The sequence below is a fragment of the Aulonocara sp. 'chitande type north' Nkhata Bay genome, linkage group LG19 (genome assembly GCF_057382095.1).
Source record: "Aulonocara sp. 'chitande type north' Nkhata Bay isolate Kocher_YH1m ecotype deep benthic linkage group LG19, A_spYH_male_GT1.1, whole genome shotgun sequence".
In the NCBI taxonomy this organism is placed as follows: Eukaryota; Metazoa; Chordata; class Actinopteri; order Cichliformes; family Cichlidae; genus Aulonocara; species Aulonocara sp. 'chitande type north' Nkhata Bay.
In genome coordinates, this window is record NC_141362.1 from 1,349,171 (window position 1) to 1,370,811 (window position 21,641).

The window sequence follows — 21,641 nt, forward strand, 5'->3', positions numbered from 1 at the left end:
AATTGAGTAACTGGATAAGAAGCACTTTTGTCTTATATATATATATATATATATATATTAGGGGTGCAACGATACACAAAATTCACGGTTCGGTTCGATTCGATACTTTGGTGTCACGGTTCGATATTTTTTCGATACAAAAAAAATGTTCATGCCTTTTTAATTTGTCATTTATTAAAATTATAAATATATATTTTAACTCAAAAGTACAGTTTTTAAATTTAATGTTGCTGAAACAAAAGTAATTAAAAAAATAAATATATCTCAGGGCTCTCAAAATTTCAAAATCCCTGGTAGCCCTTCGGGCAGGGACTCTTCAGTTTTTGGTAGCCCAAAATAAATGTAAGTGGCCCGAATAAAAAAGAGAGCAATTTTTTGATTGATGTTTTGTTTCCTGTTTTGTTTCCTTTACAATATTATACATTAAAGTATAATATTGTAAAGGAAACAAAACATTAATCAAAAAATTGTTGAAAAACAAATTACAACATTGTATAAAAATTACAATCATCAACTCAAATACTTGGTTCTAATTGAACAGAAATTTCTATGAACTTGTAAGAACTGTGTAGGACATGAATCCGTCTGTGTCAGATCCTGAATTTGAAATTTCCACTGAAGTCACGGTAAGAGACAAGTGGAACCAAGATCTAGGCCATTTGCTTTTTGAAGTTTGCAAAGACTGCTAAATTTTGCCAGTGGTAGTTCACTCTTTGCAACATAGTAGCTGTTCTAAACAGATTTTTCAGGTTTATTTTTAGTATGTTATTTGCAATTGGTGTTTGTTCTGGGAAAGATATTGCAGACTGAGCAATAATGCATTTCTTGCATTTCTCATGGGTTCTAATGGGGGCCTTTCTTAAAATGACTGGTCCCAGTAACAAAGGCGCTTGTCGACTCAGAAATCGAGAGAAAACCAACAACACACCCGGCAGAACATTATGTTATTTACACGGGTGCACATAAGTGGTCCGCATGTGCGCATTCGCTGTCAAAATAAAAGACGCGCACCAGATAAGAAGTTGCAACGCGCGTTTGCGTCCATATAAAGGCAGTGTTTTTGTCCACTACAGTGGGATTTTCACGGCACATTCTGCACCACATCTCTGTGCGTTCATCATTTGTTTGAAGCCAGCTCACCTCCTGCAACCACTTTTCCGAGAATACGCGCTTCTTTTGTGGTTGGGACTCCTTCTGACATTTCTTTGGAGGTGGAGGAAAACCAAAGTAATTGCTTAAAGGAGCTTCTTCGACATCTTTAAGAGTTTTAAACAAATGTCTGTCCTCCTCCAGAAAATCTTATGTATGCAAGCACGCGTTGCAACTTCATATCTTGTGCGTGGTTTTTTTTTGACAGCGAATGTGCACCTGCGGACCACTTATGTGCAGCCCCGGTTATATAGCTCGTCATATTGCAGCCACAGAAATTCTTTTGTCCAAGAAACCATAAAGCTGCACTTTCTTTTTGCCTTATAGTCTGATTTGTCATAACTTTTCCGTTTTGTGGTAAGCTTTTCTTTGGCTGTCACTTCTTCACCCTGACCTGTCTTATTTGGCTCAGCAGAACTAAAATATATATCCTGCTGCTTTTACACACATAACGGTCAGCGATTCTCTGCGTGATCAACCTCTCATATGTTTAAGCTTGCTGCGGGAGATTTCACTTGTCATGTTTGCATAGTAAGCTAACGATTGATAAAACGATGTCAGAGGAATTGGTGCGCAAATTATCATCACTCACCAATCAGTGCTGTCGCTCTCTATACACAGTTCGCGATTGCAAAGTGAAAGCAAAAAACAAGCGCAAATTCAAACGCGATTTCAATATGTCACATATTGACAGTGGCTCACCGATGCCAATGACATAATTACCCAGCTACATTTCCGAAAGAATGCAAAAGCATTGACATATATTTTTCCTTCCTACAATAGCCCGATGGGCAGGGCAGAGATAGATTTTGGTAGCCCGACTGGAAAAATCGCTAGCCCCGGGACCTCGGGCTAGCGATTTTGCAAGCCCTGTATCTGATTGAGGAATCACTCATCTTTGGAAAAGAGAGTTTATTACAGAGAAATGGCTCTTTCCAAAATAAAAGCTATACTATCCGCTTCTTCTGGGCTATATTCTCAGCAGCATATTGTAGCGGGTCAGGGCTGTTCGGGGTTCTGTTTGTACAGTTATGTTTTGTTTATGTTGCCATAGTGACGGGTGACGCCCTCTCGCTGCGACGGTGTGTCCTTCCGGGGTCAGAGGGCGCCCTGTGTGTTGTTGTTGTTGTTGTTGCTGTGTGGTTGCCGCGCTGAGCAGTTAGCTAGCGGCAGTGTTCTTCTGCAGATGTCAATAAACGGCTGTGCTCCCTGGCTAGCTCGCGGGAAGCAAGACCAAAGACACCTCCGTCTCCTCGTTGTCTGAGCTCGCCACATTGGTGTCAGAAGTGGGATGATGGTGGCACCCCATGTTCTGACCCGAGTGACTTTTCCCCCGCCGGTCGTGACCGGCCGGTGCGCCAAAAGAAGGCGCCTGGACATTTGCAAAGTGAAAGCAAAAAACAAGCGCAAATTCAAACGCGATTTTAATATGTCACATATTGACAGTGGCTCACCGATGCCAATGACATAATTACCCAGCTACATTTCCGAAAGAATGCAAAAGCATTGACATATATTTTTCCTTCCTACGATAGGCCGACGGGCAGAGATAGATTTTGGTAGCCCGACTGGAAAAATCGCTAGCCCCGGGACGTCGGGCTAGCGATTTTGCAAGACCTGTGTTACAGGCATGGCCCTTTAAGGATGAAGCCTGATGGGAAATGTATTCGGGATGTGTGTAGCGGGACTGCCTGGTGTGTGTGTGTGAAGAGAGAGAGCGGAGAAGGGGGAAAGTAACGGTTAGCTACAGAAGAGACGAAAAGAAAAGAAATAAAAGGAATATAATAACTCCCTCGACAGCCAGAGTTGTGTCGGCGATGCTTGCTGTGAGTAAACTGTTTCAGCCCACTGTACGCGGTGTTCGTGCCTTAGAGAAGAAATAAAGTTCGGTGAACCAGTTTCCTACGCCTCCTTCGATCTTTTTGCTAGCGGAGTTGACCTGTATAGTAAGCTGTTGCCGGCTACGAGTCAGTTACGGAACCTTCAAGTAACTGCCAGAGGTTTCCTTACTACGGTTCGGGGCCGCGGATCTGGCGCGGTAACACCTGTATCTGATTGAGGAATCACTCATCTTTGGAAAAGAGAGTTTATTACAGAGAAATGGCTCTTTCCAAAATAAAAGCTATACTATACGCTTCTTCTGGACTATATTCTCAGCAGCATATTGTAGTGGGTCAGGGCTGTTCGGGGTTCTGTTTGTACAGTTATGTTTTGTTTATGTTGCCATAGTGACGGGTGACGCCCTCTCGCTGCGACGGTGTGTCCTTCCGGGGTCAGAGGGCGCCCTGTGTGTTGTTGTTGTTGTTGTTGCTGTGCGGTTGCCGCGCTGAGCAGTTAGCTAGCGGCAGTGTTCTTCTGCAGATGTCAATAAACGGCTGTGCTCCCTGGCTAGCTCACGGGAAGCAAGACCAAACGACACCTCCGTCTCCTCGTTGTCTGAGCTCGCCACATTGGTGTCAGAAGTGGGATGATGGTGGCACCCCATGTTCTGACCCGAGTGACTTTTCCCCCGCCGGTCGTGACCGGCCGGTGCGCCAAAAGAAGGCACCTGGACATTTGCAGGACTTTGTGTGGGGTAATGGGGTCGTCGGGGACGACTGACCCCTTAGGTTGGGGCTATGTAGCGGGTCAGCGCTGTTCGGGGTTCTGTTTGTACAGTTATGTTTTGTTTATGGTGCCATAGTGACGGGTGACGCCTTCTCGCTGCGACGGTGTGTCCTTCCGGGGTCAGAGGGCGCTCTGTGTGTTGTTGTTGCTGTGCAATTGCCGCGCTGAGCAGTTAGCTAGCGCAGTGTTCTTCTGCAAATGTCAATAAACGGCTGTGCTCCCTGGCTAGCTCACGGGAAGCAAGACCAAACGATACCTCCGTCTCCTCCTTGTCTGAGCTCGCCACAATATTAAACATATCAGGTCCCCATATGGAGAATCCTGTGCTAACGGCTGTCTAAATGACTCGGGTAAAGTTTGTAGCATGCATGCTTGTTGTTTTTGTCTGCTTCCACTTGTCTTTGCACTAGGATGATGTCGGCGTAAATGTGCAGTCATATTCGTTGTGTTCCCACTAGTGCTGTCAGCGTTAATCTCGTTGAAATGACCTTAACGCCACAACACGGCAAATCTCCGTTAACGAGCTACCCCTGCATGGGGCTAGACGGCCAACACGTTAACGAGCTAACTGAGCTAACACACTAGTTCCCACCCATGTAATTGAGCATTGCGTGGCACATCCAACATACTGTTTTACTTTAGTCCATGACGCGCTTACCTTCAGGGTCATACATCACATGAAAACCAAAATAATTCTAAACGCCAGATCTGAATGAGGGTGGGGGAGGTTCAATTTGCCATGTTGCAAGGAGAGCTTAACTTCTGTCTCGCTAGCTTGCCCTGCGCTCTTCCTTCTGACAATGCTGTCTGTGTTGAACGCTCAGTGGATCTGCGCTCGACAGTGCAGCCTAGGCGGAGTAGTCGAACGCAGATTCACTGAGCGCTCAACACAGACAGCATCGTCAGAAGGAAAGTTGATAAAATAAATTACAAATGTTGTATTGTTCGATACATATGCGTACCGAACCGAAAGCACTGTATCGAACGGTTCAATATCGATACGAGTATCGTTGCACCCCTAATATATATATATATACATATATATATATATATTCCAACAACGCCCTGTTTTCGTCTCTTGCCCACCGATGCCTTCTTGTTCCAGTAGCCCACTTTTCGTCAGGGTGCCCTGGTTCCTCAACACCTGACGCGGACCTTGTTGATCCGGGTGACGTCCGAGCCGGCATGCCTTCATATTTATCTGTCTCGCTCATGTCTGCGGTAGGCTTTCTTAGCATAGGGGGTCTAGCCTTAGGACCCTTACTGGATACAGACGCCCCAGGAATCGAACTTGCGATCCTCTGCAACCACCAAGTACCTCCAGAGGGTCAGGCAAGTGCTGAGGAGTCAGCTGAATGGTAAGAACAAGATCCGGGCCATCAACACGTACGGTAGAGGACCCGAGCTTGAAGGATAAACCGCCCGCAGGGACGTGCTGGGTGTTTTTATATATATATATATATATATATATATATATATATATAAAAATAAAAAAAACACCCAGCTCGCCCCTGCGGGCGGTTTATCCTCCAAGCTCGGGTCCTCTACCAGAGGCCTGGGAGCTTGAGGGTCCTGCGCAGTATCTTAACTGTTCCAAGGACTGCGCTCTTCTGGACAGAGATCTCCGATGTTATTGGATCGTTGAGTTGACTCGGTACAGCCCCAGCTCTATAGTAAAGTGTGTGTGTGTGTGTGTGTGTGTGTGTGTGTGTGTGTGTATTGCTTGCCAGACTAATCACTGCATCTTTTTTTGTCAGTATCTGGGAACAGAGTTTGTCACGGGGGCGGAGCCACTGTATAGATGGGGTTTGGAGTTTTCCCGATTCACGCCACGGACACGAGCACTGTGTGGGATTTTGGTAGAATCACAGGGGAGCCACAGAGCGAGGACTGTCACTGTTGTCATTCACCTTTTGCACTGTAAATAAACTCATTGTCTCTTTTGGAAAAGTCCTGCATTTGGGTCCCGTACTTACTGTGAACCTGACATGCATACCATTTTATACATATGATGACTTTGATTATTGGGCTTTCTTTACCTTAAAATATGAAACACCTCGAGGAGACTGTTGTGATTTGGCGCTACATAAATAAATTTGAAATAAGGCAAGACAAGGCAAGTTCATTTATATAGCACAATTCAACAACAAGGTGATTCAAAGTGCTTTACAGAGACATTAAAAAACAAAAACAAATAAAAAGCATGATTTAAAATTGATTAAAAAAACAGTAGATAAAATCAGAATAGTAGATAAAATCAGTAGTTAAAATGTAAGTTTTGAAATTTAAGCTTAAATGTGTGGATTTGGTGTTTTATTCAAATGCAGCTGAGAATAGGTGAGTCTTCAACCTGGATTTAAATTTAAATAACTGAACTTCAAAAGTACTTCGGACTAATGCTTATTCCAATGACCTTGATAAAGTCTTACTTATACCTCACCTTTTTTTTCTTTATTGCCATAATAATGTTTACTATTTTAAGAGTTTGACAGACCTTGGAAGAAAATCAAATTAGATCAATTGATCCATCCATTTTCTTAAATACTTATTCATTTCAGTTCAGTTCCAGGTAGACAGTGCCAAATCAAACAACAATTGTCTTAACTGCCTTTATATTTGCAAAGTATTAGACGTAACAGTAAAAGGAAATTGAAAAAAGACAAGCATAGCGAGACCATGAACAACTAAGAACAAAAACAATAAACAGGAGAAAGTACACTGCAAATTATCTGGTGCTTGCCATGATTTAAAATCCTATTTTTAGACAGGCCAGATTATTTGCCTTGTTTTAAAAAAAGATTTACTTGTTTCTAAGTCTAGATTTTAGATAATAAACTTAAATTGAGAATAACCATATAATTGTGTCTATATTAGTACAGAAATCCAGAAATGGGAAGAATAGCTCTTAAAATAGCCTACATTACGTCTCTCACCAGATGTCTCTCAAAATATCACTTGTTTCAAGATAGAGTGACAAACTCAATTTGCTTGATTTAGGAAATTCACAAAAGGCACCTGTTGAAAATATGATTTATTCAAAATCATGTCTGACTTCAAAGTTGTACATATAAGGGAAAAAAATTAACCACAATTTATGATACAAATCACATTTCAAAGACAGCTGTTTGTCCCAGCATGCCAGCATTATGTGGTACAACATTGACATTGGTTTAGCGAACATTTAATGACTGTCAACTGATATCATCACAAACTACACTAAGCCAATACTTGGTGCAACCCTAATCTTAAGGGTGATTTCTATGGGAAATAATATCAGAAAGACTGTATTTGATTGGCACAAACACACTGTCCCTAAAACTAATAGAAAAGTATGAAGTATAATCAATGAGCTCATGGGCTAATTCTGTAGCTTGAGCAACAATGGGCACAGTTACTTCATATGCCAATAAGTCTTCATTTAAATTCAAAGTTTCATAGCGTTGGTACTCAAAAGCAATAAAAGATGAGTCAATCAAAAAGATATCCTTTATCAGTCCAAACACAGGGAAAGTGCCATCCACATCTGCAATAATCATGGACTTCCCAGCAATGTATTTATTGCCATTTAGAACATACCATTTCACTGAGACAACAGACTGCATGACATCTATTCCAAAAAATTCTTTAATTTTTTTCCTAACATATTCATTATTTTTAACAGCTGATACTGGCCCGAATTCCTTTTCTTTTGCAAAAATAGGATGTTCAGTTCCTATTTCATTTTGACAACACTCAAGAAATTGATTGTGGTTTGCTAGGGATTTACAAACATTTTTAAAATTTAACTTAGAAGCCCACTGTTTAAAATAGGAGTGCTTTGCCTCAAAGCGCATGCACATACTCCTTATTAAAGGTCCAAGGGATAAGATTTGACTGGGAAGATGCAACATATAATGTTGCTTAGGTATTATATTGGCTTCGGGAAAAAGTTGCTTGAACTGATACAGGTGTTCTTCAATCATACTTCTCAGTTGCAATACAGTTTGTAAAGAAATAATGGGAGCAAGAACTATTTGAACTATCATAATTAACTTTCTAATAAATACAACATACTCACTCTCCACACCATACAAAAGAAAAAGTAATATTTTTAAAAGAATTAGCATCTGTCCACAAGACTGTTTCAATTTGTTGTCGTTAGCCACTAAAGTGCCAAAGCTAATAGGACATGGTTTATCCCGTATTTCAAGAGGTGAGTAAGGAAAATTTTGAATGTCTGAATTAAACTTGTCTAATTCTAATTGTCCTGAGAGCATTAGGTGTTTTAATACAAATTTAACTTCCATTGATGCAACACCTTCAAAAATAACATGCATTATATCCTGTGGAGTTTGTTTGATCAGGTCAAATGCAGGAACATCAACTAGTCTGCTTCTTCTATTAATTCCATAAGTAGTTTTGAGGGATGCTTTCAATAAATCTGTGCTTGCTTTATCTATTTCAAAACACTGCCTCATGTGTTTCTCCAGAGTTCTTTGAACAAACTTCTTCTCAAAAACACTTTGCATATCATCAAAGTTGCATTCACAGTGTCTACATTTGCTATAAGCAAAACCAATCCCTTCTTTAAAGCCAGCAATCTCATGCTGGGCTAGCGTGTCTCCGCAAATGGCTATAACAGCACCAAACAATTCAATTTCACCATTTGACATTTCAATCCTTACACCATTGTAAAGCAGTGATAGATCTTGAAGTATTCTTTTCAGTACAACATCAATACCCCACTGAGAAATGTCATTTGCTTTAGCAATAGCAAGAAGTCGTATTACAGCTAACTTTGACCTAAATTTTGGATCAATATTTCCTAAAGTATAATAAAACATGACCAATTTGTTTGCAGAAGCATGGGACCCTAAGGGGTTACATATTTCAATTTCATCTGTGTACAGTATTAATTGCAATGCATTTGGCCTCTGAGAAAACAAGGGGTGAGATGTAAAGAGGGACCCATCTCTAAAATCACAGAAGAATCCCTCTCTGCTTCTTTGTGGTGCAGTGTTCAACATGGTAAAGATTCTCTCATTAGTCATTAACTGCTTTAGACTTTCAATTAATGGTACATAGTAAAAACTTTTGTTCCTTATGGACATGACCCTTGAAAGACCTTGCTTTACCCAACATATCTTCTGGGATACTACTACTTCCTCTGCGTTGACTTGACAGAACATTTCCCCTATGGCTCTACTCTGTCCATATGCAATGGTGGAGAAAGGATCCATGAATTTATCAAATGTAGCCAAAGCCTCATCTTGAAGCTGAGTGGTTCCCTCGGCATTATCTTCAAACACTGTCTTCATTCTTTCCTTGAGCGTATCCAAAAGAACAGCCTGATACTGTTGCACTCCTGAGATGATATGTTTGACCGTTCTCTGTGAAAACATTTGAAATAAAAGTAACTTATTCTGCATTTATATAAAAAAATAATAATTCTGAATTCCATTATGAACAAGTAAGACATTGATTGCCTTATGTAATGTATTGATCCATTAAGACTATAACATACCTGTGATAAGTGGCACTGTTCTTGAACACAGATAGCAAAAGCTGCAGCAGATCTGGTAATATCATGTCTGGTAAAGGATGTTGTAGCAACAGCTTCTTCCTTTAGAGCAGAAAAACAAAGTTACTCCAAACTCCTGGCCAATTATAGAAATTCTTACATAACAGGTATAATCAGTTACACCTAATGATTGGTCCACTAAAAAACAAAGTGCATGACAGTGACTAGTGTTACAGTTGTGAATATTCAATATAATATAAGATAATATAATATTCATTCTTTGGAATAAAGAAAAAAGAAATGGAAAAGAAATCAAAGACAAAGAAACAAAAAAAGGGGTTGTCCATTGTTTTGATGAGGCTAGGGATTGGATTCATGAGAATAAGATTTTATTTTTTTAAATAATGAATTTTTGTTCGCACTTAGATTTTAGTTTCTTTACATGTTTGTTGTATTTATTAAATTATTTATGTATTTTTAAATCACGTAATTTAGATTTGCACTTAGAATTTATGTTAGTATTAGTATATGGATATATTTTATTGTATGCATTTATTAATTTATTTAATTTTCAAGAAAATCATTCTTAGCCATGTTTTGACAGTATTTCTGGCCAACAGATTTTTTTACAGTGCTTCGAAATACTCTGTGTCTTACCTGAAACCGTATTCACCACTTATAATTCCTACGAGATACCCAAATTGCTGCCACATTGAACGATTTAAGCGCGCTGAGAGTGTCTTTGATGCAAACTTCACCAGGAGACATGCCAGCCGCAGAGTGTGTGCCTTCTCCGGCTGCAGCATAGCCTGTACTATCTACACTGAACTGCTATTCTGTTTATTTATTTTTTATTTCATCCTGCAGGATGAAATTGTGATTTAAAATCCAACCATAGTGGAAATCGCTTGTAACAGATTGAAGAACAATATCTAGCGGTATAATATCGCGAGATCTCGTTAAATTTCTCTTGATTAAAAATGGAGAAAAGGATTAAAAGTAATATAGGACCACATACGAGGAGTTAGACATAGCTAAATTTGTCATCAGAAGCCACACTACATTTTATTTAGTTTAACACTTACCGTGATCGGGCTGTCAACAACCTGAGGCTCCTGCACTTCAGGCAAAGATCCACCAGTTGATATTTCCACGGTGCTGGTTGTTGTTGCAGTACTACAGTTGGCAAAGACTGAAACACCAAAATTTTCCGATCCTAAAGAGTGGGATGTTGGGGGGATCCTCCATCCTCTTGGTGGGCTTCCATTCGTCAAATACAGAGGGTGCGTCCGTTTAATGTGGCGAAAGAATGAGTTAAAAACTCTGAAATCTTGTTCACAGCCATCTATTCCACAGTAAACCCAAAAATCCTGCCTTCGACCATGAGCTGCATTTATGTGGCTAAGGAGCACCTTCAGAGTTAAAGAAACAAAGATAAAACAGATCATACATCTCCAGAGCGCCATGGTGAACTGTTTTCGCGCTGTAGCAATGCAGCTTTACTTTACCGCTCTCCACTGAAGGCCACAGATGAGAGTGTGGGACCATGGGAAAGGTAGGCGATTTTAAAAATATATGTATCCTTAATTATCCAATTTTTCAGGTTTAAATTACATCAGTTATATTTATTTTTAGGCAATAAGTGTTTAAGACTGAATTTATATTTTTATTTTCTTTTTTTTTTTACTTAAAAAAATTTAAATATAAATAATTTTCTGCATGCGCATTCTCAGTTCCGGTCGTGACGTTACTTTCACGCGGGACAAACTCTTTTCCCCTGCTTTGTTAACCATCAGGACCGTTACGAAGATCAAAATTATTTATCTAAACAAAGCGAACAGTAATTTAAGGTTGGTAACATTAAGTTGATTTGAAAAATACTATGGTACAACGGTGTTATTAAGATAAAGTCGTGTTTTGTGAGGGCTGCTGCTAGTTAGCAATCTAGCTAATGTGTTAACTTTAGCTAAATGATCTTATTTAAGCTGTAGGATATTTCCAGGTACTGTGAGTGGAGGCTTTGGAACGAACTAGAGAACTGCTGTCACGGCATGGACAAGTTTGATGATGCCATACTGTCTGTGTTGCAGGGTAAGTCTTATTTTTCAGTTATTTTGGTACGTTAGCTAAGCAGCCTCAGCATCTGTTAGCATCATTTCTGAAACTTGGAGCTAGGATTGTACTCTACTCTGAACTTTATCCACATTATAGCCTTGAGCTGTCTTTGCCTAAATAGACTTGGAACATCATTCTTGAAGACACCCAAAAATAGTTTTATTGCATTCCCAAATATTTGATAAACTGTTTTAAGTTTGACATTTTATCCTGTTAATATTACTTATTGCTAAAATACATTTACTGACAAAAAATGACCTCAATATGTAGTAAGCCACGCCCAGGAAAAGAGAAATAAATATCACTTTTGAAGTTGTTTTTCTCTTTTACAGCTGCGAATATTGATGAGGAAACTTTGAGAAGCTTTACCCGGGATGACCTAAAGGATCTTTTTCCGGGCCATGAAAATTTCTTCCATAGAAAGAAGATTTGGGATTTTATCAGCCAAAAGGTAAACACATTATACCACTAAGAAGATGATTACTGTCCATATTGTCTAGCATTAACTTGCCTAATTGTGTATTTTTGTTTATATCCCACAACTGTTATAGTTTAAGAGTACTGACCAAGATGCCAACACTTTCCATCGAAGCGAGAGTAACCCCTTAGGCTTTGATGTGTCACAATGTCAGCCTCAAACTTCCACTCCCATTTCCTACACTGCTGACAAAAAAATGAAAATGCCAGACCCACCAGAGTATGTGGTGTATACAGATTCAGAGTTGGACATGGTGCGCAGTCAGTACTTTGCATTGCTCCACAGTGGAAAGGAAAAGGACTGTAGGATGTCGAAGGAGCTCTGTTGCAGACTTGTAAGGAACACAGTCACCAGCATGGTTGCAATCCTCCGAGCTAGTCCCATGGGGAAAGAAGTAACATACCCCTCCAAACTCGAAATGAGAGCAATGTCACAGAAGATTGTCGACTATTACCCCATGTTACGTGATGCTGACACACACATGCCATACGTAAGTCATTCTTTACCCACTACAATATCTAAAATTGAGTGAGATAATAAAAGGATGTACAAAAATATATTATTTTACCACAGCTGACCATCTACACCAAACTGTACAAACGACTCCAAAATATGAAGTCTCCAAGGAAGAGGCAGGGCTCCATGCCACAACGAGGCAGGCCCAGGAAGACTCTTTTCAGCTCAGATGACACAGACAATGGGACTGAAGGTGACCTAAGTGGTGAAGCAAGTGGTTCAAGTGACTGTACCATACTTCTTGAGAGCAATGATGACCTCAGCGAGGATAACTCAAATGCAGGTGTGTACTTTGGTCTGCTGTACTAATGACTTTTGGACATCTAAAACTTCAAAGAGACCACCCATTCTGTTCATCTTCTGTTTTTTCCTCAGAGAAAGAATCCCAATTGCCGCTACCCTCCACTGTACCAACTACGTCAAACAATACTACGCTGGCTTTACCACTATTATTCAAGTCAGCCTCATGCTCTGCACCCAGGTCTGATATAGGTCCTTCAACTGCACCTCCAGATGATGTTGTTGGTAAGTCCACCATCACCCTTATCTACCTCTCAGTCTGACTGTTCCTCTTACAGCTCTTTCCAAAATATGGTTGAAGCAATGAACCCCGTTCTAAGTGTTTATTCCATAAATCATAGTGGTTTGTCATTAACTCGAGTTGGTGTGTAAAATCAACATATGATAGATCCCTCATTCCAGTTTGCCAGTTAGCCATAGTAAGTATTTTACCACTTTGTGTTGTAATGGGTGTTACTCAGTGCTAATTATTTACACATGTAAATCCTCATGCTGGTCACATCTATCATGCCTTATCACAGTGTTTCTGTCATAGATCAAATTACCTAAAATATTTTTATCCATCAGCTCATAATCACTGTTCACACTGATGTGAACGATATACACAGTAAACAACCTTTACCTTATTTTCACCACAGTTTTATTCACGGGCATCTTAAACTTTCGTTTTAATATTTGATTCTGTTCAAACTAACAATTAACATAAATCCATGATCATTATAAGAAAAGGACACAAAGGGAAATGATCAGGACATATAGGGTCAGTTCATTACTCAAACATATTTAACCTAAACATTAATTCTCATAAATATTATACTTAAAAACAACCATGCAACCTTACTAGAAATGACTGATTAGAAAAATCTGAATTTTGTGAAGTCTAGTTACACCATGTCTTACAATTGCTCTTTGCTTTCCCTAGCAGACCATGACAGCCTGAAGATGCAGGCAAGACATTACAAAACCTTGAGCAACATGTACAGGAAACCCAATGCAAAACCCAACCAAAGTGACGTTGCTCAAATTTTGGACCTGGAGTTTGAGGCCAGACGAGCTTTTATTGACGCAGATATTACAAGGGAAGAAGACAGGCCCAGAAAAATATTTGAAGCATACCCGTGCTTCAAAGACATACGAAATGTAAGTTCAACTACCTTCAGTTAAATTCCTTGCTTTCTCTGGATAGGTTTAGTTAGTTCTTGACTAACTGAGCACAACTTTGTCATAGGCGATGGATGAACTGCGTCGCATCATTGGTGGCTCCAACTGCAAATACATAGATCAAATGAAGGGTCGATGGGCAGAGTTTTGTTCGAAGGTGCAGTTCTATGGCATTTGGAAGAAGGTCCTGAAACCTCCTCTCCCCTTGGATGTACGTGGAGGTAAGTGGCCTTTGCATACATTAAAATCATACATCAGATATGTTCGGATTGCTTTGTTGTAGGGCTGAACGATATATCGCATTTGCGATAATATCGCGACATGATCAAGTGCAATTTTCTAACCGCAAAGGCTGCGATTATACTCTGGACATGTCCAAATTCATGGGCTGCATCCTCCTGAGGCCGCATTTGTAGACCGATTACGTCACAGCGACGCGCCGAAGGCTGTCCAAATTACTACCATATCCCAGAATTCATAGCGCGGCCCAGCCAAACTCCAGTTTCCAACAATGGCGGCCGCTACTAAGTTTTAAAATTACTCATACTAATCTTTCTGGGTCACAAAATAAACTTTTAAAATATTTTCAGGCGAGAAAGTAGTTGTGTAAACATCAAATATCTGCTCGGTTTATCAAGATATCCCATATTTGCAAAAGTGCTTCGACGTTTTCAGAGGCGTCTGCTACCCACCAGCTCGACAGCTAGCCGGGAGCTCGAGGGTTACTGATGCGGCCGAGAACGGCACAACTCCCGGCACATCATTTTCAGATCACCGCGGAGTTTCGCTGCTCGGGTTAAACGTAATATATAAGTCACTTAGACAACCTAAAAATGTTATTGTTGGGCTTTTTTCAGTGTTTTGTTTGTTCGTGAGTAAATCGGTTTGGCTGAGATTAAAGTTATTAGATTAGATAAAATAAAACTTTATTAATCCCCCGGGTGGGTTCCTCCTTGGTTTTCACACAGCTGACTAAACGTCAAACAGAAAACTTATTAAACAGAAGTATGAGACAGTCGAGAATTTACACCAGTGTCTGGTTATATTTTAGATAGCAAGAAGCAGACGGCCGAGTTTATTAAACTCCACCGAGACAGCGGTGACGCTAATCAGAACTAGACCGTCCAATTTCACGCCTTTAAACTTTAAAGGCGTGTTTGTGTGTGTGTTTATACAATTGCTATTATGTTTGCACTTTATGTGTAATGTTACTGACTGCAGAGATCAGTAAGATGTGTGTATTTTTTATTTATTAGTTTTATTTATTTAATATTATTTTTTAATTGAATGACTGTCTAGTAGTTCACAGATGTCGAAAAACCGAGTGTGGTAAAGCCACTGATTTTGTTTATGTATATTTCTGCAATCTGCACATTGTACTGACTTTCATTTTAATGTTTACACCAGGGTTCCTTGTCAGCACTTTATGCTCAGATGTTTGTAAGCTAAAAATAAACTATTGTGTATGTTCAAATATACTGTTGTGATTGAAGAAGTTAAATAAAAATGTCAGTCATCAATTCATGCATCACCTCATGTCATCATAACAGAGGTCTGTCTTCCAGGAAAGAACAGTTTAAAATTAATGTAATATAGTATTGGCCATACTATATGATGTATTGCTTGTCTTTGTTTAATAATACAGAAGACAAAGACCTTAAAAAATAATCGCATATCGCATCGCAATCGCAATATTGGGGCAAAAAATCGCAATTAGATTATTTTCCATAATCGTTCAGCCCTACTTTGTTGAGATACTTTTCTCCGTTCACAGTGGATTTTACTGTCACTCTCTTCAATGCACTTCCATCTCTTTTTCCTTCAAAAACTACACCACCAAAGCGGCTGGGAAGTGCCAGTGAGGCTCTCCTTCATATCCTCAAGGTGCGAACAGCTGCAATACCAGCCACTGTAACTTGTACTCCATTTACTTGTATTGTTATTATTAATATTATTATTTTGCTTTTCCTGCTTAATAAGAGTGGGTTGAAGTTCAATTCAGCAGGGATTAAATTACTCCTTAGTCAGGATTTCTTAATTGTTATTCAAAACCTACTCCAGAGAGGCAGCACAGAGCAAAAGCACATTGCAGTTAGGATACAAGTAGAAGCAGTAAAATGATATATTTAAAAAGGCCTTCAAAAACTAGAATATGTAAAACAGTTAAAAGAAATAGTTTTAAAAAACAAATGAGGAAAAAAAGCACAAATAGACATGATAAAAATGCTGCAAACTAGAGAAAATTCATGCTCAGAATTAATACACAGCAAAATCTCCAGTGTTAAATTAACACTTTTGACAGTGTTATATGTTTAAAAGTAACCTAGTCAGTTTTGAAGATTAACAATGACTAACACTGAGCAGTGCTGATTTTCTAACACAGGAAAATAAATCAAAATGTTAGAAATATTCCAGTGTTAGAAAATCAGCACTGCTCAGTGTTAGCCATTGTTAATCTTCAAAACTGACTAGGTTACTTTTAAACATATAACACTGTCAAAGTGTTAATTTAACACTCAACAGTGTTGTATTTAACACTCAGAGGTGTGGACCCATATAGACACTCTGTAGTGTTAATTTAACACTGGAGATTTTGCTGTGTACATTTCCAAAATTTCATATTCATGTAAGTCAGATATTTTATATTTATTTCTTCTATTCCAACAGTAAATCAGTTGGAGCATTCTAAACTGTTGATATTGCTTTTTGTGTCTTAAGCTGTTTGGATGCACAGCAACCCTTTCATTTAAAATCTTGAAGAATTTGTCCTTTTTTTGTGCTTTTCTAGCCAGGTGAAGATGCAATGCTATACCTGGAGAAGCGGCCTCTCTCCTCCCCAGTGCTGCTTTTTGATGGAACAACCAGCATTGTTGCTGTAGGAAACATACCAGTGACCACTCTCCCCTTGGAGGATTTCTGGGAAGGAATGTTGGTGTTGATGGCATATTACTACACCTTGCACTTAACATACCCAAAATGTGTTGCAACGGTCCTCTCTGTCATACAAACTGAGGTAATCACTGATGCCATCCATGATCAAGATGCCACTAGTGCATATAAGAAAGCAATAGCTGAGTGGAAGTCGTTCTTTGAGAAATAGGTGAATACCAAGCAGGATTTTATCAGGTCATTTGCAGTTTGTTTAGTTTTGTAGTACGTTTGTACAACTTTGTTCCTAATTTGCCTAGCAATGTCCTGAGAAACGGCTTTACTTATAATGCTTTACAAATGAAAGTTGTTGTTGTTTTTTCTTAGTGATACTTTACCTGAGGCATGTAAAGTTTTAAGTCAGTAATGCCATTATTTACAACATTGTGAGACTATGTGACTGTCACAAAAGTTTAAGGCCAAAAATGTAACTTCTTTTCTCTGTTTAGGCCTTTTAAAGGGTTGATTTAGACTTTTAGGGATTGTGCAGCAGCCCTATATTGTTTAAATAAAGGATTTTGTTCTCATGAGAGAAATAAATGTTGACATATATCACTCTTGCCCTGGTTGTGATTTCAGTAGAAGCCAAGGAGTATTCTAGGAAAAAGGTCTGTTTTAAGGTTTTTTTGCCTGGATTTAATATCGATTCGGCTCTATTTTAAGATAAGCCAACCTGAATCAAGAAACAAATTAATCATACTTCACTAATATTGAGTAGTTTTTCATAGTATTAGAACTATTTTTCTCGTTGCAGTGCATTCATTTGCTGCAAGTAAGAATTCAAAACATAAAAAAAGACTGTAATTTAGCATATTTAACTTACTTTTGGGACTTGATATCAAGTAATTTTATCTTAAATTGAGCTTTTTAAAGCTTATTTTAACCCTCTTCAATTCTCAAATGTGTTCTTTTATTTCTGGATTAAAAAATCTTATTTCAAGATTTCTTATTAAGTAAAATAAACTTGCTGCATGGACAGATAATTTCATTTGTTTTCAGTGCTTTTTGTATCAAATGTAGTATTTCTTTCCTAAATATAGACTAGCCATTTTTGCAGTGTAGACAAAAATAGTGAAATGCAATAGTTGAACATACAGTCAGGGAAAAGGAGGAAAATGTAGAAAAAAGGTCAGTGCAACATGGGAAGTCTCCCAGCAGCCTGAGCCCATAACCTGTCACCTGTCCAGCCCTAAATATAAGTTTTATCAAAAAGGAAAGTATAAATGATAATTTATCAAGAAATAGTGAAAACATATCCTTGTGTCACCATGACTTATTACTATGATGGAGAAAGTGTTCATAAACATTGGAATTTCTATCAAACACAGAATTTCAAAGTACCTTCAATAATACTGAATGTACTTTCACAGCCAGTTTTGGACCACTTCTCAGTTCCATGTCTGCTCTTAAATTGGGACAAAGTGTCACTGGTGAAGCAACAGCTGTCTGATGGCGTAACAGATTGGTGCCTGTGCTAATCTAAGCTGTAAACATGAGGAACTGCTGTCAGCTTAATCTGCTTGTCACTGCTGGAGTGGAGTCTGGCATGCTGCTAGACAACACTAGGCAGGGCTGCCCACACAGCCAAGGGGAGCTGCACTGAGTAAAGCTAGCAACTGAACTAACTCTAGTCACTCTAGTCATATTAAGCCAACATCTCCAGATGGTATATGGGTGCAACTGACCCATTCACCAATGAGTGCTTAAAGCTTTAGCAACAAAAAAGGAAACAAATACCATGCTGATTATTGTGTCATTTCCCTGAGCTCTTGTCCCCTCAGAGATGATGCACTGGGATAATGTGTACTTAAATAACAGAAATGACAAGCTTCTGCTGTCCATTACATTTCACAAGCTCAAAATATCTTAATGGGAATATACAGCCATGCACACCTTTAAAAATGACGTGATTTAGAGTGATTTTAATAATTAAAGCAAGAGGAAGCATAAACCAATGTTTCTGTTTTTCTGTTTGTTAATATATAGCTGCTCAGCACAATTTTCTCATCCGATCTCCAGAGTTCTGACATCAGATTCATTGTGCAGCAGGTGATATTTAGCTTGTTTTTCCATTAATGTGTTAAATTAGCATTATCAATATGATGAGACACATTTAATTTTTTATTTTTTGTTTTCAGGTGTGGAAAAGTGGAAAGCAGAAAAAGAAAACACAATGTCTGTGTTTAATTTTCACCAGCATCTGTAGAGCTCTTTACCAAATACTGATATGTGTTTTGCATCTGGGCACTTTGGGCACAACACGTTCTCACTCCCAAAGCGTAACATTTTACGCTAGGTGACGATATATTACGTTCCGGGCACCCAACACGTCCCTATATTATGAGATTGGAAAAATGAGGAAACACGAGAATCGTTCAGAATGAATTTACACATGTATGTTTGTTTTACTTAAATCGCTTTGGAAAGACTATCTAAGGTCATTAAAGTGCTGGTTAGGGTTAGGGCTGGAATACATGGCTGGAATGTGTATTACAGCGGGAGCGTCATTCTACTGGATTTCATCCGTAACCCGGCGCGTAGCATAAGAACGCGAAAGGTGACCTTCCGCGTTCCTCAGGAATGCCTTGGGACTTGACAAATCGTCAGTATATTACGCTTCAGGAGCGAAAACGGACTGTTGGGCATTGAAGCTCTGCTTACAGGGGTTCTTTTCTGGTCATTTTAATTTCCTTCAATAATGAGCCAATATTGTTGTTCTTCTGGCAAGACCAGTCTCAAATGACATGAGGAAAAAACGCTTTGCATTTGTCATGTCACTTGTATGATAATGTCGTCATCTATAAGAGGATTGTCCCCTAATAGCAGGGTTGCACAGTTTGATCCTCAACTGTTTCTGTATGAAACCTAAGCCAGACCTACTCATTGAGTGTGTATGTTTTCATGTTCATGTAATAACTTTGAAACTGTATCCTCTGGTAAACTCTACATTTTCTGAAAAGAACACAATTCTTATGCTATTCTTAGTAGATCATACAACAAACCATTCCAAGCCCATATATCAAATGATCTCACTGATGGACTTTCAATCCTTCTCCCTTCTCGGTGGATTAAAAACAAGCTTAATGTGTTACTTTACCAAGGATTAAGAGAAATCATGCACCACACCCACAATCCCCACTCCCAACCCTCTCCTCAATCTTCTCCCCTGCCCATCCTCCCTATACTGCAGCAAGTGGCATTGGTACAGATCTGATGATATCTGAGTATTTGTATCTATAAAATGGTCTTGGAGTGCAGGGATTACTTTGCTTGAACTTAATGCAAATGGGGTTGTAAGATATGAAAGCTGTGGAAAGCAGTGTTAATCAAGAAAGCTTTTGGACATGAATTTGGTAAATGGTCAATGGTCAATGTCCGACTTTCTTTTGCTTTTCTGTGTGTTCACTGTTCTTTTTGCACTGGACAAGTGTTGTGCGCTGTTAACATACACGAGACAGGCACTACTAGACATTGGCAACTCACACAATTATCTGGACTCTACTCTTTTCTTACCCCTGGAGCTTTCCGCTCTACCACCGGAACTTACAGCCATTGTTTTCCCGCGGCAGCCACCGCCACCACTCCCAGGAAGGCCACGAAGCACGAAGCCCAAGTGAGCCAGCCGACCCCAGGAGAGCACTTTGGAGACAGTGACGCAAACAAGGCAATAGGGGTGGGCTCCATGCTAGGCTAAAAGCTCGGGCTAGCCAACCACCTCTTACTAGCCAATGTGCGGTCCCTGGAAAACAAACTCGACGAAATATGAGCCAGGATCACAACACAGCAGGAGATAAGAGAATGCTGTGCTCTTATTTTCACCAAGACCTGGCTTTCAGATAAAGTCCTGGAATGTGCCGTCCAGTTGCAGACTCACTCTGTACACTGGAGAATCCGGTAAGGCTTTTGGGGGAGGTCTATGTGCATTTATTAACAACTCGTGGTGTGGAGACGTGCAGACTGTCTACAAGTACTGTTCGCCAAACGTGGAGTTTCTAATGCTGAAATGCCGCTCTTACTATCTGCCGCGGGAGCTCTCAGCTATGTTTTTGGCCATTGTTTACATCCCGCTGCGAGCTGACTTCGCAGCAGCGCTCGGCAAACTCCACGAAGTCATCAGCGCATTAGAGAAAACTGCAGTATGCCTACTGGCCCAACAGGTCCACGTCAGACACCATCGCTGCTGCCACTACTCACTCTCCCGCCTGGAAAATAATGACTCCTACATCAGGGTACTCTTTGTTGATTATAGCTCCGCCTTCAACACAGTCATCCCTCAAAAACTCATCCACAAACTGTCTACACTCGGCCTGCACCCCACCCTCTGTGACTGGCTACAGAACTTTTTGACTGGCAGGCCTCAGTCTGTCTGGATCGGCAACAGGACTTCAGCCAGCATTACAACAAACACTGGAGTTCCACAGGGTCATACTGAAGTTCACGGATGACACTGCAGTGATCTGTCGCATCACTGGAAGGGACGAAGTGGCTTATAGGAGAGAGGTGGCCGGTCTGGTGTCATGATGTGAGGACAACAAACTCACCCTCAAAACTGATAAAACAAAGGAGATGATAGTGGACATGAGGAAGAAGACGAGGCCTCACCAGCCGCTGTTTATCCGGGAGAGTGAAGTGGAGAGGTTGAGCAGCTTTAGGTATCTGGGCGTTCATATCAGTGAGGACCTCACCTGGACACTGAACACCACACAGTGGTCAAGAAGGCTCACCAGCAGCTGTATTTCCCGAGGAGCCTGAGGAAAATTTGGTATGTCAGCCAAGATCCTCAGCAGCTTCTACAGCTGCATTGTGGAGAGCACATTGACCAGCTGCATCATGCATGGTACGGCAGCACTACTGCTATGGACCGCAAACGCCTGCAGAGAGTGATAA

General features: G+C 39.9%; 3 protein-coding genes across 4 annotated transcripts in view; 1 reads left to right on the forward strand and 2 right to left on the reverse strand.

The window, feature by feature from the left end:
* gabrr2a (gamma-aminobutyric acid type A receptor subunit rho2a) overlaps positions 1-21,641 on the reverse strand; it is an 82,261-nt gene that overhangs the window by 42,433 nt on the left and 18,187 nt on the right. The window lies entirely within an intron of this gene.
* LOC147306272 (uncharacterized) lies at positions 6,771-12,399 on the reverse strand. Its single transcript, XM_086274894.1, has 3 exons — positions 10,342-12,399; positions 9,260-9,358; positions 6,771-9,125 (listed from the first exon to the last, which is right to left on the reverse strand). The coding sequence occupies exons 1-3, from the start codon at positions 10,720-10,722 to the stop codon at positions 7,002-7,004; spliced, it is 2,604 nt and encodes an 867-aa protein (XP_086131020.1). The 5' UTR covers positions 10,723-12,399; the 3' UTR covers positions 6,771-7,001.
* Positions 8,544-17,265, forward strand: LOC147306273 (uncharacterized). Of its 2 annotated transcripts, XM_086274896.1 has the most exons (10): positions 8,544-11,106; positions 11,259-11,347; positions 11,704-11,822; positions 11,923-12,339; positions 12,423-12,648; positions 12,741-12,890; positions 13,588-13,805; positions 13,894-14,047; positions 15,601-15,710; positions 16,615-17,265. In XM_086274896.1, the coding sequence occupies exons 1-10, from the start codon at positions 10,976-10,978 to the stop codon at positions 16,924-16,926; spliced, it is 1,926 nt and encodes a 641-aa protein (XP_086131022.1). In that variant the 5' UTR covers positions 8,544-10,975; the 3' UTR covers positions 16,927-17,265. The 2 variants fall into 2 exon arrangements, with proteins under 2 accessions (XP_086131022.1, XP_086131021.1); XM_086274895.1 differs by lacking the exons at positions 15,601-15,710; positions 16,615-17,265 and having other exon boundaries at positions 13,591-13,805; positions 13,894-15,145.

Coding starts and splice junctions, on each gene's coding strand:
- LOC147306273 (XM_086274896.1), top strand. CDS start 10,976: ATGCGCATTCTCAGTTCCGGTCGTGACGTTACTTTCACGCGGGACAAA. Junction 12,649..12,740: donor CGAGGATAACTCAAATGCAG/GTGTGTACTTTG, acceptor TTTTTTCCTCAG/AGAAAGAATCCCAATTGCCG. Junction 15,711..16,614: donor CTCTCCTTCATATCCTCAAG/GTGCGAACAGCT, acceptor GTGCTTTTCTAG/CCAGGTGAAGATGCAATGCT.
- LOC147306272 (XM_086274894.1), bottom strand. CDS start 10,722: ATGGCGCTCTGGAGATGTATGATCTGTTTTATCTTTGTTTCTTTAACT. Junction 9,359..10,341: donor TTGTTGACAGCCCGATCACG/GTAAGTGTTAAA, acceptor TCTGCTCTAAAG/GAAGAAGCTGTTGCTACAAC. Junction 9,126..9,259: donor AACAGTGCCACTTATCACAG/GTATGTTATAGT, acceptor ATGTTTTCACAG/AGAACGGTCAAACATATCAT.